Source organism: Canis lupus, chromosome 11 (assembly GCF_048164855.1).
Source record: "Canis lupus baileyi chromosome 11, mCanLup2.hap1, whole genome shotgun sequence".
NCBI classification, from domain to species: Eukaryota; Metazoa; Chordata; class Mammalia; order Carnivora; family Canidae; genus Canis; species Canis lupus.
In genome coordinates, this window is record NC_132848.1 from 43,534,684 (window position 1) to 43,549,982 (window position 15,299).

General features: G+C 44.9%; 1 protein-coding gene across 4 annotated transcripts in view; it reads right to left on the reverse strand.

Annotated features, from left to right (window-relative positions):
• IL1RL2 (interleukin 1 receptor like 2) overlaps positions 1-6,515 on the reverse strand; it is a 44,102-nt gene extending 37,587 nt beyond the window's left edge. For 2 of the 4 annotated variants that reach the window (XM_072844419.1, XM_072844417.1), the window contains exons 1-4: positions 5,690-5,907; positions 5,298-5,366; positions 4,160-4,394; positions 1,471-1,666 (exon numbers count right to left, since the gene is read on the reverse strand). In XM_072844419.1, coding sequence (XP_072700520.1) covers positions 1,471-1,666; positions 4,160-4,394; positions 5,298-5,355 — 489 coding nt within the window. In that variant the 5' untranslated portion in view covers positions 5,356-5,366; positions 5,690-5,907. Of the gene's footprint in view, positions 1-1,470; positions 1,667-4,159; positions 4,395-5,297; positions 5,367-5,689; positions 5,911-5,981 lie in introns of those variants that run through there. The other 2 variants (XM_072844418.1, XM_072844420.1) reach the window with 2 other exon arrangements.
• Between the last annotated feature and the right edge of the window lie 8,784 nt (positions 6,516-15,299).

Sequence of the window (15,299 nt, forward strand, 5' to 3'; positions counted from 1 at the left end):
GCTGATATAAAATATTGTCAAGTAACTTGGTAGCATCAATAAAATTGAATACTTCATTCATATACATACCCTACAGTCTAACAGTCAGAAGGCTAAGCAATATGTACCCTAAAAAACTCTTACATTGGCAGATGTGCATTAAAAGACAGGAATAAAGGGTGCCTGGGTGGCTCAGTTGACTAAAGGACCAACTCTTGATTTCAGCTCAGGTCATGATCTCAGGATCCTGGGATTCAGCCCACCATCAGGCTCCCTGCTCAGCATGGAGTCTGTTTGAGGATTCCTTCTCTCCCCTTCTGCCACCCCTCCCTGCGCACTCTCTCTCTCTCTCTCTCTCCCAAATAAATAAATAAATCTTAAAAAATTTAAAAAGACAGGGATAAGGATACTCATTGCCATGGTTCTGTGAGACAGGAAAGTGGAAACAAAGTAAATGAACATGAAGCATACAATAGGATGCATAAGGCCAAAATTTGATTCTTTGAAAATAAATAATAGAACTGACAACTCTCTTATGAGACTAATCAAGTGAAGAGAGAGAAATACATTGTAATAGGGATTAAAAGAAGAATCTTACCTGCAGAAACAGACATGAAAAGAGCAATGATAATAAAAGTTGTATGCCGGAGTATCTGAAATCTTTAATGAAATGAGTGATTTCCTACCAAAAAAGGAATCTTACCAAAACTCCTTCTGGAAGAAATAAATTGGCATAAGCCTATCTCCATTAATGAAATTGAATCGGTAGATAAAAGCTTTCCACAGAGGAACCTCACCACCCAGATGGTTGTATGGGCAAGTGCTAACAAGCAGAGTGACAGGAAAACGAATCCAATCTGTAATAACCAGCCTGTGCTCCTCCGTGCCTAGGATTATGTCTTAGACACTATCATCTGCCAGTAGAGCCAAGAAAAGAGAATGTTTGAAGGTGAAAATCCAAGGTGCAGAAAGGTAGGTTTAGGGTTCTCTGTGTAAAACTAGAAGGACAAGGACACAGTTTCACTGCTTGTACAGCATTATACAAAAATAATGCAGAGAATGCAAGCACCTATTAACAGTGGCCATGTGTTAGGAGAGGTGTGATGGGTTCAGGGCAAATAGAGCTCAGAAGCGGGAAGGACACTTGCCACACTTTTATACTTTCTGATTATTAAATCATGGGCATGTAGCACCCATACAAACAAACTAATTAATCTATTCAGAAAAAAAAATAACTGAGGATGGTCTGAAAACTGTAATTGTGGAGAGGAGCTGAATACAAGTAACAAAATATCATAAAACTGTAATAACCACAAATTCTAAAATCAATAATTAGCAGAGTAAAATTATCACAATCACCTAACAAATATGTCTCAGATACACAAATCTCTTTACCAGTTCTGCCTTAAGAGATACGACTTAAAACTAAAAAGCAAGTGAGTTTTAAGGAAGAAGAAAAATACCAAGAGGAAAGTTATTTTGTTTCTTTACCTTATACCACGTTATTGAATCCAAAACACAACTCTGTGGGAAGTTCAGATGACACGTAAGACTATCGTCCCTTCCGGCATGTAATATTTGTTTGTATTCGTCTGATAAAATCAGTTGACCATTTCCAGAAATATCACACCAGTATTTTCGTAACACAGTTAGGTTTACGTGTATTCTGTGACAGGTGTTTGTACTGCTGTAAGAAAATGGCAAATTGAAACCTCATGAACTCAACCACAAAGTCAAATGAAGCCGTTCATTCTCAAACACGGCCACATCATCATCAAGATACGGTGAGAATGTTCTACCTCAAGCAAGGCAGGATGCCATCTCACACATCATTAATTACAAAAGGAATAAAAACAATATTTCTGTCACGGAAATGCTGGACCACACCTTAGCCAAGTGGTCAGGCTAAACACCACCAGTGAGGAGCAAATGGACACCGTGAACCTCGTGGTTTTCCAGCTGAGAAGGTTCAATCTCAACCTACTCATGAAGAGGTATCCGGCAAACCCAAATCAAGGGATAGAATATAAAACAATTGCCCATATCCCTTAAAAATGTCAATGTCTTGAAGAATGGACTAAGGAACCGTTCCAGATGGAAAGAGAATGGAAGTACCTGATAGCCAAATGTAATCTATGAGGCCAGATTGGCCCCCTTACCAGAAAGGAAAGAAAAAAACATGGATAAAGAAAAATCAAGACAATTGACAAAATTAGCATATGAGTGGAGAATTGACAAAAAATATTGTATGACAGTTAAATTTCCCAAATATCATAACTCTACTGCAATTCTGTAAGAGAACATTCTTATTGATAGCAAGTACCCATCAAACCACTCCAGGCAAAAGGAACATGATGCATGCAACTTACATGTTTTGGAAAAAATGGTTCAAAAAATATTGCATGTAAATCTACATATACAGTTGAGCCTTGAACAATGTAAGTATTAGGGGCTCTGGATCCCTTACACCAGTGAAAATCTGCATAGAACTTTTGATTCCCCCCAAACCAAACTACTAATAGCTCTCTGTTGGCCAGAAGCCTTCCTGATTACATAAACAATGGATGAACACATATTCTCAACGTTATGCACATTATATACTGTATTCTTATGATAAAGTAAGCTGGAGGGGAAAAAATGTTAAGAAAACCATGAAGAAGAGAAAATACATTTATAGTAATGTACTGTATGTAAGTGGACCTGTGCAGTTCAAATCCACGTTGCTCAGGGGTCAGTCACATATGGAGAGAGAGAGAGAATTTTAAGGTAAATGTGGCAAAATGTTAAACAGTGAGGGAATCTAGATAAAGAGTAGATGAGACTTCTTTATTCTTGCAAATTTTGTGTGAATTTGAAATTAATTCAAAGTAAAAATATGCAGTTTACTAAGTATGCATCGATCTGTATGTCAAAGATTTGTGAGAATCCGTGTTTCTTCCATGACAGACAGCATCTATGTCTACTTTCTATGAAAGGCTTTCTTTCCTGGTTTCACAGCTCCCAGATTTAAGTATTTTAAATGCAGCCTAGACATCCAGATGAATTTGCGTGCCATACCATCTCAAGCTCTCGTAATCTAGAGTCAAACAGGACTGCAGACCTCCACAAGACATCAGCATCCTGATCCATATGGTGAGTGGAATTGTGCAGAGGAGCCAGGAAACAGGGGTTCGCAACCATGCCCCCTCGTGAACCACGGAGAGTCAGAGGCAAACCCCATGGAGACAAAGCAGCGGGGAGAGAGCAAGATCCCCTTTCTGGAGTACCAATTTCATACATCATCTCAGCCAACTGTCCCTTCAACCCTATCAGGCTGGCAATACTTCCATTTTACAGATAGGAAAACCAAGGTTCAGAGTTATCAAATAATTTGCCAAGGATGAGCACATCAGTGAGGGAGGGTAACAAAACTGAGGCCCTCAGCCAGAATTTGTCCACAGATGTGTTTTATTTAAGCCACACACACAAAGCTTACTGAAAAGTTACACACACACAGACACACACACACACACACACACACACACACACACAATTTCCAGGTTCCCTTGAAAAATTAGAAAACGGGCTTGAGCGGAACAGACCACTGGTGAGGCATGTGCTTTCTGGCTCACCACAGCCCCCACCAGCCTCACCTGTCTCCCACCAGACCTGTGCTCCTCACTTACACTGCTTCCTAGCACAGGGCTTAGCAAGGGGGCTGGAACATAGCTGATGCTTAGTCGCTGTTAAATTCCTATCACAGAACCCTTACAAAAAAAGGTGCTCAAAAAAAAAAAAAAAAAAGGTGCTCAAAGGAGGTTTATTCCTATCTAGTTGCACGACTCACACACACTTCTGGCATTCCAAGAAGGAAGGCAGCAATAACACTGGGAGAAACAGGTTTGCAAGCCAGTCTGGCTTGTGGCCTCATTTTAATGGGAAAAGATGCTTCTCCTGTTCCAACAACTGATTTACAAATCTGCTCTAAAACATGTTCACTAGCAATCGTCTGGTAACAATTATAAAACTCTATTTTAATCTTCTCATTGAGTTGTCTATGTTTATTAAGAATTCTCCTAAAAGAATTGTATATGTATATAATCATAACATTATACATTTATATGAATATGTATACATTATACATATTCATATACATGTATGAAACAGAGAGACAGAGTTTTATTTTAAATGAGAAACTTACTTTATAACACATTGGTAGATCCCTGAGTCTTCCGGGGTCAGGGGGAGAAACAAAATCCAGTTTTGCTCCTGGTGAATTCTAGACTGTGTGTTTTTGGATATTGGGATTCTGCTAGGATACTTGTACCATGTCACATGTACCTTCCCAGACGTCAGCGGAGGGTATGTACAATTAAAAGCAAAAGGCTGGCCTGCGGAAGGTGCCTCGTTTTGCATACTAACATTCTTGCACGCGTCTAGAGGAAGAAAGAGGGAAAATCAGGAACGAGAACTCTAGTGTTACTGATGATTAGTCTTAACAAATGCCTCCTTAATTTTCTAGCCAATTTGAAATTTTATTGGGGAGTTTTCTCAGTGTGGGAATTGCCTGAAATAGTCTGCTGATGTGAAAGCATAATTGGAAGGCCTTCAAATGTGTTCATAAAACACGCTGACTCATCCTCCCCACTTGGAATGATTTCTCTCCTGCCCGTCCTCCCTAGAAGCCCAAACCCCTTCATCCTTCCCTGTCAGAGTAAACGCTCCTGTTCTGAACCCTCGTCCTGTTTCTTTCTGCTCTGCTCTCACTGTCTTTTTTTTTTTTAAGGTTTTATTTATGTATTCGTGAGAGACACACACAGAGGGGGAGAGAGGCAGAGACCCAGGCAGAGGGAGAGCAGCCTCCACGCAGGGAGCCCGACGTGGGACTCGATCCCGGGGACCCCGGGATCACGCCCTGAGCCGAAGGCGGCCCTAAACCGCTGAGCCGCCCGAGCTGCCCTATTTCACCCTGTCTTGACTATAAGGTGTTAAGTCCCCCGTCCCGAAAAGGAGCGTCAGACAATCGGCTCATTTTGAAGTTCGCTTCTCCGGGATTGCCTAGCATCGCACTGCCCTGCGCATCTTCTCGGAAGAAACCTGTTGCGCGATGGTTTCTTGGTTTTTACCCTGGGGCGTAAAATGACCTCCGGCCACAGATAAAGTAGTGTTCTGGCCGTCGGGCATCCAGACCTGCCTCTTCGCACCCCCGCCCGCACCCCCGCCAAGTCACCTCGGAACCCCACGGTGACGCCTGAGGCCCGCATCCGACGCCGGGCACCGAACCCGCATCGGGGCGGGCGACCGCGGGCGGCCTCGGGGCCGGGGGCAGCCGAACCTACCTGCTCGGACAAAGGACGGAAGCGCGACGGACACGCCGCAGAGCAGCAGGGCCAGCATCCCCCGTCGGGCTACAAGGGAGAGAGAAGGAGCGACAGGAGGCGGCGGGGCGGGCGACCAGGCCTGTCCCGGGGGCGAGCCCACCGGAGCCTCCCCTCTGGGTGGGGAGCCCTCCGACCTGGGCCGCACACTCCCCCGACGCGTCCCCGAGCGGGAGCCCCAGAATCCCGCCTGGAGAGGGATCGGGGGGGGGGGGGGGGGCGGGGTGCAGAGCGGCCCGGGAGGGCGGGAGGGCGGCTGGGCCCGGGGTGCGCCCCGACCCCGCCGCGCCGCAGCGCACCCGGTGGCAGGCGCGCCCCTCGCCCCGGGGTCCGCTGCCGCCGCCGCCGCTCACCTGCAAGAAGCCAGCTTCAGCCTACCTGGCGGAGGCCGGCGGGAGAAGAGGGGGGGAGCGGGAGCGCCGCGGGCCGGGCAGGTGGGCCGAGCTGCGCACCTTCGCCCGGAGAGGGAATCCGCCCCCCGCCCCCTCCCCAAGGTCTCCCGGGCCGGCCCGGGGCGCCCCGCAGTCCCGATCCCTGGCCTCCGGGTCGCGCACACGTTTGCCCGCCGCCTCTTTCCCTCCACGCCCCCCGGAGGGTGGGCGCCCCGCCCGCTCGGCTCAGCCCACGCTCCCAGCAGGTGCCTACCTGCCCGGCGGGCCGGAGCGCGCAGGATCCCGAGCAGAGGCAGAAGCCGGCGCACAGGCCTGAACCCAGGCGTGCAGGCTGCTTCCTTGCCGCCGTGGGCAGGGCGAGCGTGGGAAGGAGCGGTGGCATCACACGAAGAAGTGGCTTTAGAGGCGTGTTACCTGGGTTTCTGGCGCCTCACAGGTCTTCCGTGGGCAGTCATGTCCGCATGCATCTATTCCGAAGAGTCCCCGTAGATGAATTCTTTCCCTTCCAAACCCCATTTGAGCAGTTATTGCGTGCCCTGCGCGCCCTGTACAGGATGCCCCGAAGTGGAAGCCGTCCCAAATGACTTCCAAGGAGCAGCGTGCATCTGCCTGAGTCGTGCTGTTCACTCCTGTAAAGCAGACGTCCCAGTGTGATCCTGAAACACCTGGAGCCCAAAGTCTGGTCCTGTCTGAAATTTCCAAATACGATGATATCAACCAGGACTGTTGCCCTGGCCATCGGGAAACACCCCCAGAGAGATCCCAGGGCCATACTGGGACTTAGAAAAAATGTATAACATGTGATCTCCATTCCGCACATTCCCAGTCAAGCTGTATCTGGTGGTGGTGGTGGTGGTGGTGGTGGTGGTGGTGGTGGTGGTTTTAGAGACGGTGAGACAGAAGCAACCGCAGAAATAGGACAGGAGTTCAGCGACTGCATTACTAGCAGAGCCCTCTGTGACAGGCTCGAGGCCAGTGGTTTGTTTGTACATTTCTCGGCTCTTAAACATTACTGGGGATTCCAAAGTGCTTGTTTATGTGGCTTGTATCTGTCAATATTTACTATATTAGAAATTAAAATGGAGAGCATTTGGAACGTTTATTTTCATACTTATTTTAAATAACAACAATAAACTTAACATAAATGTTGCTGTAAGTAGTGTACGTTTTATGTAAAACAACTGACCTTTCCAAAACAAACAGAACTATTGAGAAAAGGGATATTTTTCTACATTCTACCACATACCCCTACTTAGTGTTTGCAAATCTCTTTGATGTGTAACGTAATAGAAGACAGATTCTCATACCTCCTTTTGTATCAAAGCTCTTACCGAAATAACATGTCAGGAAAAGTCCACTCTACTCAGGTGAGAGAATGAGAATTAAAAAGACAAGTAAGGTCTGAATATTACTGTGAAAATTGTTTTGATTTCACAGATCTTGAGGATCCTTGGAGCTCTCACACTTTGAGGACCCCTTTGTTAAGCTATAAATGGAGATCTTTATTATTTTCCCCTAATATCTGCATTCAGTGAGGTTCCTCTGTACAGACACATTTTGCAAGGTTCATGCCCCCACCCAAAACAAAACAAAGGTGTGACTATAAAAACTGACAAGTGACACATATGGAACTATTGTTATAAGCAGTGTTAGAAGTTTATTTTCAAATTTTTCTTAATTTTCTTTGTTTCAGTTTCTACCTTATGAACAAATTTGTGTCATATCTTATTTTTTTAATAGTTTGAGTATAGGCATGAGTGCCAAGTCCAATCGGTATAGTTGCCCCAAAGCTTATGAAGTTTCAATGGGCTGCCCAGGCCCCTGCAGTGCCTCTTTTTTGTTTGTTTGTTTTTAAGATTTTATTTATTTGAGAGAGAGAGAGCAGAAGCAAGGGGAGCGGCAGAGGGAGAGGAAGAAGACAGCTCCCCACTGAGCAGGGGGCCCCATGCAGGGCTCCTGGATCCCAGGGTCCTGGGAACATGACCTGAGCTGAAGGCAGGAGTTAAACCAACTGAGCCACCCGTGCGCCCCCCTTGAAGCATCTTTCATGGGACATTTCTGGTATTTCCTTTTGCTGCTGAGGCTCTGGATGGAAACTTACACTTTCGGGGACGGTTTCTATGCCAACTGTGTTTCCTGATATAGGGAGAATGAACCTCATGGCTTTGAAGGCAGAACTGATGCGGGCAGGATTACAAACTTCACAATTAAAAACAATGGAAAACCAAAACACATATCTAGGATCTCAATTACCTTAAAAGCTTGGAGAAACTCCAGAATATTGTTCGCTAATGAGAAAGGGGGAGGAAGAAATGCAAACTATTTATTTATGGAGCTTTTAGGCTTGCTTTGTTACAGCCATGAGAAAATTGCTGTTTTATGCAGGAACTTCCTGAATTCAATCACTTGATTATTCTACTCTGATTTTCACATTTAAAATGTTCCTTTTAAATGTGCATCATGCAACAGTTAACAGCTAAGTAAGTCAAAACAAGTCATAAGTCGTGTGAGCAAGACCCAGCCTCAGAAATCACAGTGACCAAGTTTCCTGTATACGTGTCTCTCCCACCACCCAAAAATTCATTATCCTATTTTGTGCTTACCATCCTGATGTGTGTGTGTGAGTGTGTACCCCTTAAGCAATATAAAGTACGACATGCAAATGTTTTGAGAAGTGTAGCTCTAGTTCATGCAAAGCCACTACTGTATGATACTCCATTGTATGAATGTACTGCAACTTATGTTTCAAACCATACCTTTGGGTACGGTTTCAAATTTATATTTGGTCTTAAAAATAGTGTTGTGGTCAGGCCCCTGGTGGCTCAGTCAGTTAGGCATCAGACTAGGGACTTTGGGATTTTGGCTCAGGTCATGATCTCAGGGCTGTGAGATGAAGCCCAGAGACAGGATCTACACAGGGCAGGCGTCTGCTTAAGAGTTTTTGTCTCTCTCCCTCTCCCTTTGCCTCCCCCCCCCTAAAAAAAAATAGTGCCGTGGTAAAGATTTTTGTAATGTTCTCGTGTGTCGACTCTTGAGAAGTTATCTAGCGAGTAAAATTGCAGCATCATTGGGTAGATGCATCTTTGGCTATATTAGAAAAATCCTTCATTTTATCCACATTAGCATTCTTCAGAAGATAAAGTTCTCGTTCTTTCAATGTTCCTGTCAGTAGTTGATAATGTCAGGCTGCCTTTTCCATGTTGCCAGTTTTGCCAGTCCAATGATGTAGAAGCTCTCTTGTGATTTTATTTTACATTTCTCTAATCATTAGTAAGATGGGACATCTTTGCCTATGTTCATTGGCCATTTGTGTGTCTTTCTAGGAAACTTCTTTTTGTGTGTGCTGCCCTTTTACCCCCCTCGTTGTTGGTCTTCCTCTTGTGGATTTCAGAGAACTCAATAAATCCCACCCCTGGTGTCTCCTGCAGTTGCCTTCAAAAGGAGGCACAGATGTACCTCACTGCCCTCTCCTTGAACCAAAATTCAAACCCCAGCAGCGCCCCTTATCTGGAAGGTAGGAATGATGAGACCCCCCCCCCTTTGCAGAGGTAACATTTATAAAAACCTCCTTGCAGAGTGCCTGACAGCAACAGATAGTTGATGAGCACGGAGTTTATCCTCATCCTCCCAGTGACTCCTCCTCTTTCCAGGCTTTTCCAATTGCAATGGGAACATTCTTGGAAGTTTATGCCATTAAGCACAAGCCATGAGTAATGGACTCTTTTCAATTGTTTTGTTGTTTGGTTTCGTTTGGTTTGGTTTGTTCTCTTGTTTTGTGGAGGCCGAGAAAAATTAAGGCCATTCCACCTCAAGTTTAGCATTAGCACAAGTACAGCCATCTTAGGACCCTGGGAATAAGAGCTGAACTTTACAGGAAAAGCTCAGAATGCCCTCGGCAGAGAATCCCATATCAGATCTTAAGAAAGCCTCCTACCCTTTCCCCCATATTGGAATGGAAAAAATTCCTCCACCCCTTCTGAAAATCCCCTAGACCAGCCCATAAAAAACCCAGCTGTAACCCACTTCGGGGTCCAAGCCCCTGCTCTACTGTATGGAGTATACTTGGACCCAAGCTCGAGCTTGTAAATAAACACTCGTGTACTTGCATCGGTGTCAACTCCTTGGTGGTTTCTCAGATTCGCAATCTTGGGCACAACAGTTTGGTGAAGTGAAAAAACCTCCACAGATTCATTGCCTCATCCTGAGAACAGGTGTAGAGCAACAATCTATGGGTGATGGAGGCACTGCTGAGCCCAGATTGGTTGAGTTTCACCTTCTGTCTATTTGCTCCTCAGGCAAGGATATGATGTGTATTCAGAAGAGTAGCAGAGCAATGGTTTTTATTAAAAGGTCTCATATATAAATGCATATTTTATATAATGTCCAGTGGCTTTTCTGTGGTCTAGTTAAATATCTGATGATTTCCCTCCCACTCAACCTAACATGCACAGAAGGTTTCCCAGTGAGAACGAAGCGGAAATATGTTCACGTGTAATGGGCAAATGCTCTGGATTAGGCTGGGATGAGGGGGTGGAGGTGCTCCCAAGATCTTTATACATTTAAAGTTCTCAAAAAAAAAAAAAAAAAAAAAAAAAAAAACAAAGTTCTCAGATTCTCACATGTGTCCTCTCTGGGAGACTTGAAATGTGCAGCAGCAATTCTGTGAGAGGCTTTTGTGGCTGGGATGACATGAACCCCCAGAGATGGAAGGAGCAGCAGCCTTTGGCTTCCTGAGGTCCTGCACCTGCTGTCTCCCGCTCAGCTCCACGATCAGTCTGTTCACTCACCCGCTGAGTATCCACACAGCCCCTGTGCCCCTGCTGCACACCGGGTGACCTCCTGCGTGCTCGAAACAGCCGTAGAGAAGACAGATCCTCTCAGAGTTTACAGTCCAGTGGCTGGTATGTGGAATGGAGGGACCAGAGATTGGGAGAAACACTGAGTAAGAGACGGTTTCAGGCTCATGAGAACCATATGAGGGTATGAAATATGGTGAAATGATAGGGTGTTGGGAAAGGCTTCACTAGGGAAGGGACCCCATAGCTGAGACCTGAGTGATGACAAGTATCAGGCTTCCTGGTTCTCAGGGAGTCTGCTTCTCCCTCTGCCTCTGCCCCTCCCCCTGCTTATTCTTTTTTCTCTCTCAAATAAACACTTTTTTAAAAAGTTAGTAATTATTTTTAAGTTGTACGGTTACGAGAGACTTTTTTCTTACTTGTACTTTTTAGAAATTTCTGCATTCTCTCAAACCAATATTGTTTCCATAACACAAAAAGATTTTTTTAATTCATTTAAGAAAAGTGGTTCTTATACCATCAACTCTCAGAGGGATTAACTGTCCCCACTTGCTGACAGCCTCCCTAAACTTTTACTCCCTAAATGCCCTGCATCATCATGTCTCCCAGCCAACTTACTTTATGCCTCATGTCCTCCCATCCCAAAACTCAGATAGCTCCCCTAAACCAACTCTGAATGATAAAGAGTAGGTATTTTACTCAGGGATTTAAGACCTTCTACAGCATGAGTTCATTCCCTGAAGTACTCTCTCTTCACTCTGTTCTCTGTGGCTAGATTTAAGTGTTTTCTGACTTTGAGATTTTTTGTTTAGTATGGCATGAGGCACATAATTAGCACTTTTACAACAATCCAAAAGTAAACTTGAAAGCAAACATATTTCCCCCATGTTTGGGAATTTGAGGGAAGACATGGGGCCCAGGTTTAGGAAACAAGAAATTCGAGGAAGGCAGGATTATGGGATGTTCTCTAACAATCCTGTTCAAACAGATGGCCACTGGGCACAGCCCTGCAGGCGACGAGAAGCAGGAGACTGTCAGGCTAAGCAGGACCAGTGATGTAAGATGGCTGAGGAGAGAAAAAGGAGCCACAGCCTGGCGGGACTGACCACAGGGTGAAAGTGGAAGTGGGTTCCCACGGGAGCTGTTACACATGCAATGCCCCACCCCCGCCCCAGCCTGGCCCCAAAGAAGTCCCAAGAGTCTCACTCTCAGAATGTATTTAGTGAAAGGAAAACCAGGGAACCCTGTGGAATGGGGTCAGTGCAGCCCATCCCAGATCCAGAAGGGTGAACTAAGCGACACTTGGGATCACTCCCAGTCAACCGTTCTGAGGAAAACAAGCTTTGTCGACTTTCACTCTGGGTAAACTAATCTCCCAACTCCCAGCACAGGCCTAGAGAAGTCAACAGCATCCTGTGGGGCTAGACTCAGTGGTACAGGCTCAACCGGTCTCAAAGCTGCAAATTTTCCTGACTGCTGTGTTAATGTTTGGGCTGCAGAAATAAGGTGAACGCACAGGGTCTCTGCACTTTCATCAGCCAAAACCTGAGCAATATGTGTTAGGATGAGCATGTTTTTGTTTTGAAAGGTTAATACTCACTTTAGATAACGTCCTGTTTCCTGTAATTCTTCCTCTCCCTGAAACTAATATGCGCATGTGCACGCACACACACACACTCATCTTTTGGGTGTAAAATAAATGTTGGTACATCAAAAAGAGGTCCCTCTCATCTGTCTCCCACGTACATTGTTTATGTGTAGTCTATTTTTGCTATTTTGTGAATTTTGGCTCCTGTTGTGATCCATTTGTGCAACTTATCTTGGCAAAAAAGGAACGAACTGCCCATTCCAACTCCGGAACATTCTCTCACCACCCGCTACCTCTCTGTGGCTTTCACATGAAGCCCTACTCACCGCACTCACAGATTCTAGCCTCAAAAGTGAAAAGATTTTCTTCTGACAATCTGATTTTATAACTCTATGGTACTTATATTTAAAAGTCCCTCGATTAATATCTGAGAAACCTGCTACAGTTGATCCTGGAACCCCGCACAGTTCAAACCTGTGTTATTCCAGGGTCAATGTACATTAAAAATAACAAGCAGGGCAGCTCCAGTGGCACAGCGGTTTAGCGCCGCCTGAAGCCAGGGGTGTGATCCTGGAGACCCAGGATCGAGTCCCACGTCGGGTTCCCTGCATGGATCCTGCTTCTCCCTCTGCCTATGTCTCTGCCTCTCTCTCTCTCTCTGTGTCTCTATGAATAAATAAATAAAATCTTTAAAAAAAAATAACAAGCAGATTCTGACTTGCTAAAATTGGAGTAAACAAAAACTATTTTCATTTCTAGAAGTTAACTCCAAGATGATCTGCCTTCCTCCCTGCTCAGTGGGGAGCCTGCTTCTCCCCCTCCCTCTGACCCGCACCCCCCTGCTGGTGCGCATGCAAATAAACAAATAAAATAAAATAAATAAAATCTTAAAGGAAAAAAAAAAGATGATATGCCTTCCTCTCCCTCCATGCCCAAAGCCCCAGAATCTGAAAAAGATACATTTTGGATAAATGAATTTCTTGGTTTTATCTGATCAAAAGGCAATTTTATTTATTTTTTATTTTTTTAAGGCAAAATTTTTAAAATATATATTCTGAGATTCTCTCTCAGATACTGGACAGAGGCTTTCCGCACATAAAAACTTTGAAACACAGTAAGTCTTATTTCATAGATGAGAAAATGGAGATAGGAAACAGCCAGGTGTTTTGCTCTAGCTTAAAAACTGTGACAGTACAGGAATTTATACTCAGGATTTTCCCCACCAGATAGCATCCTGACTGAGAAACATTTCCAAAGACCAAAAAACAAACAAACAAAAAAACAAAATAAACCCCCATTTCGAGGAAGCTATTTGGTAAAGAGTATAAAAATCCTCCTGACGAAAAAAGAAAAAAAACACTTTTAAATGTTTTTTTAAAATGGTTGTTAGCACTGACTTTGTTTGCTAATATATATATATACAGAATATATACATATGTATATATTTATATTTATATCACTTTATATATATATAAAGTGATTTATATATATATAAAATGATAAAAATAACCAAAGTATGGTGAAAGGCTCTTTGAATTTTTCCAGCGACAAATTCTGTATAAGCAAGTTTTCTGGATAGCTGATCCTGAAATTTTCAGGGGTTCTTGCATTTTTTTCATTTTTATTGAAAATCCCATCAGGAACCTGTTAAATCCCTTTCTTTAGAAACTAGGCATCCTTTGAGACAGCTGGGTGGCTCAGGGCATGATCCCGGGGTCCCAGGATGGAGTCTTGCATTAGGCTCCCTGGGAGGAGCCTGCTTCTCCCTCTGCCTGTATCTCTGCCTCTCTCTCTGTCTCTCTCGTGAATAAATAAATAAAATCTAAAAAAAAAAAAAAAAGAAAAGAAAAAGGAGCTAGGTATCCCTTCAAGTCCCCCCGCCAACAGAGAGTCAGTGTGAATGAACATCAGTCCCTGGCCCTCGGGGACACAGGGCTCCTGGCCCCCGTGTCACACAGCTTCATCTGGGCATTGACACTGTATTTTTCCAATTGCTTTACTTCCCCCCTCCGTGTCAGTTGCACTTCTGGTTTATTATTACTCTTCCCTTTGCATTCTATTTGCAGATTCTAGTATGCCCAAGCTTATTCACAGAATTGCTACAACCAATCTCCCGTTCTGGAAGGCCCGCTGTATGCTGGGCACCATGCCTGTCGGAATGTACCCCATCTTTCTAGTTCTTACACAGCTCTACGAATTAGATAGTAGGCCCATTTTATAGATGAGGGAACTGGAGCTCAAATAGTTCGTCCCAGTTTGCACACCAAGTAGGAGGCAGGATCTAGGGTGGGCCCTCAGGCTCCCGGCGGACCTACCTCATCTGGTGTGCCCTCTGGGTACTGCCAAAGCCACCTGCTTGTGGGAATAGCTCGGAGGGAGGTCAGAACAGAGCAGCGCTGACCGGGCAGGCCTCCCTCACCACTGGAGTTGGTGAGCACCGTGGACGCCACAGTCTGCTAATTTCATTCACCTCCTGGGTCAAAGGAGAAAATTCATGGAAACCTTTTCTAAAATGTAAAAAAGTTCATACAAATGTTGCCCTTATCTGGTAAAGGGTCAATCACAATAATAAACCTTCACATTTTAAAAGCAAGCAAACAAGTGGAGCATAGTTGAGGCTACAGATGGGATTCAGGGCTCATTGGTTGGCCAATGGCCTCTGAATTCCCCAGGCAGAAGGGGTCCTCACCTACATCAGAGCTGGGAGTGTGGCCTGGTAAGCCCAGGGCAGGGTCAATGCAGAAACAGATTTTTTTTTTAAGATTTTATTGATTTATTTATTCATGAGAGACACAGAGAGAGAGGCAGAGACACAGGCAGAGGAAGAAGCAGGCTCCCCGGGGGGACTCGACCCCAGGACTCGATCCCAGGACCTGGGATCACTGCCTGAGCTAAAGGTAGATGCTCAACCACTGAGCCACCCAGGTACCCCCATGCAGAAACAGATTTTTTTTTTTGAGATTTTTTATTCATTTATTCATGAGAGACACGGGGTGGGGGAGGGGAGAAAGGAGAGAGAGAGGCAGAGACACAGGCAGAGGGAGAAGCAGGCTCCATGCAGGGAGCCCGACGTGGGACGTGGGACTCCATCCCCGGTTTCCAGGATCACGCCCTGGGCTGAAGGCGGCGCTAAACCGCTGAGCCACCCAGGAGTCCCAGAAACAGATTTTAATGAGAATACTCAATA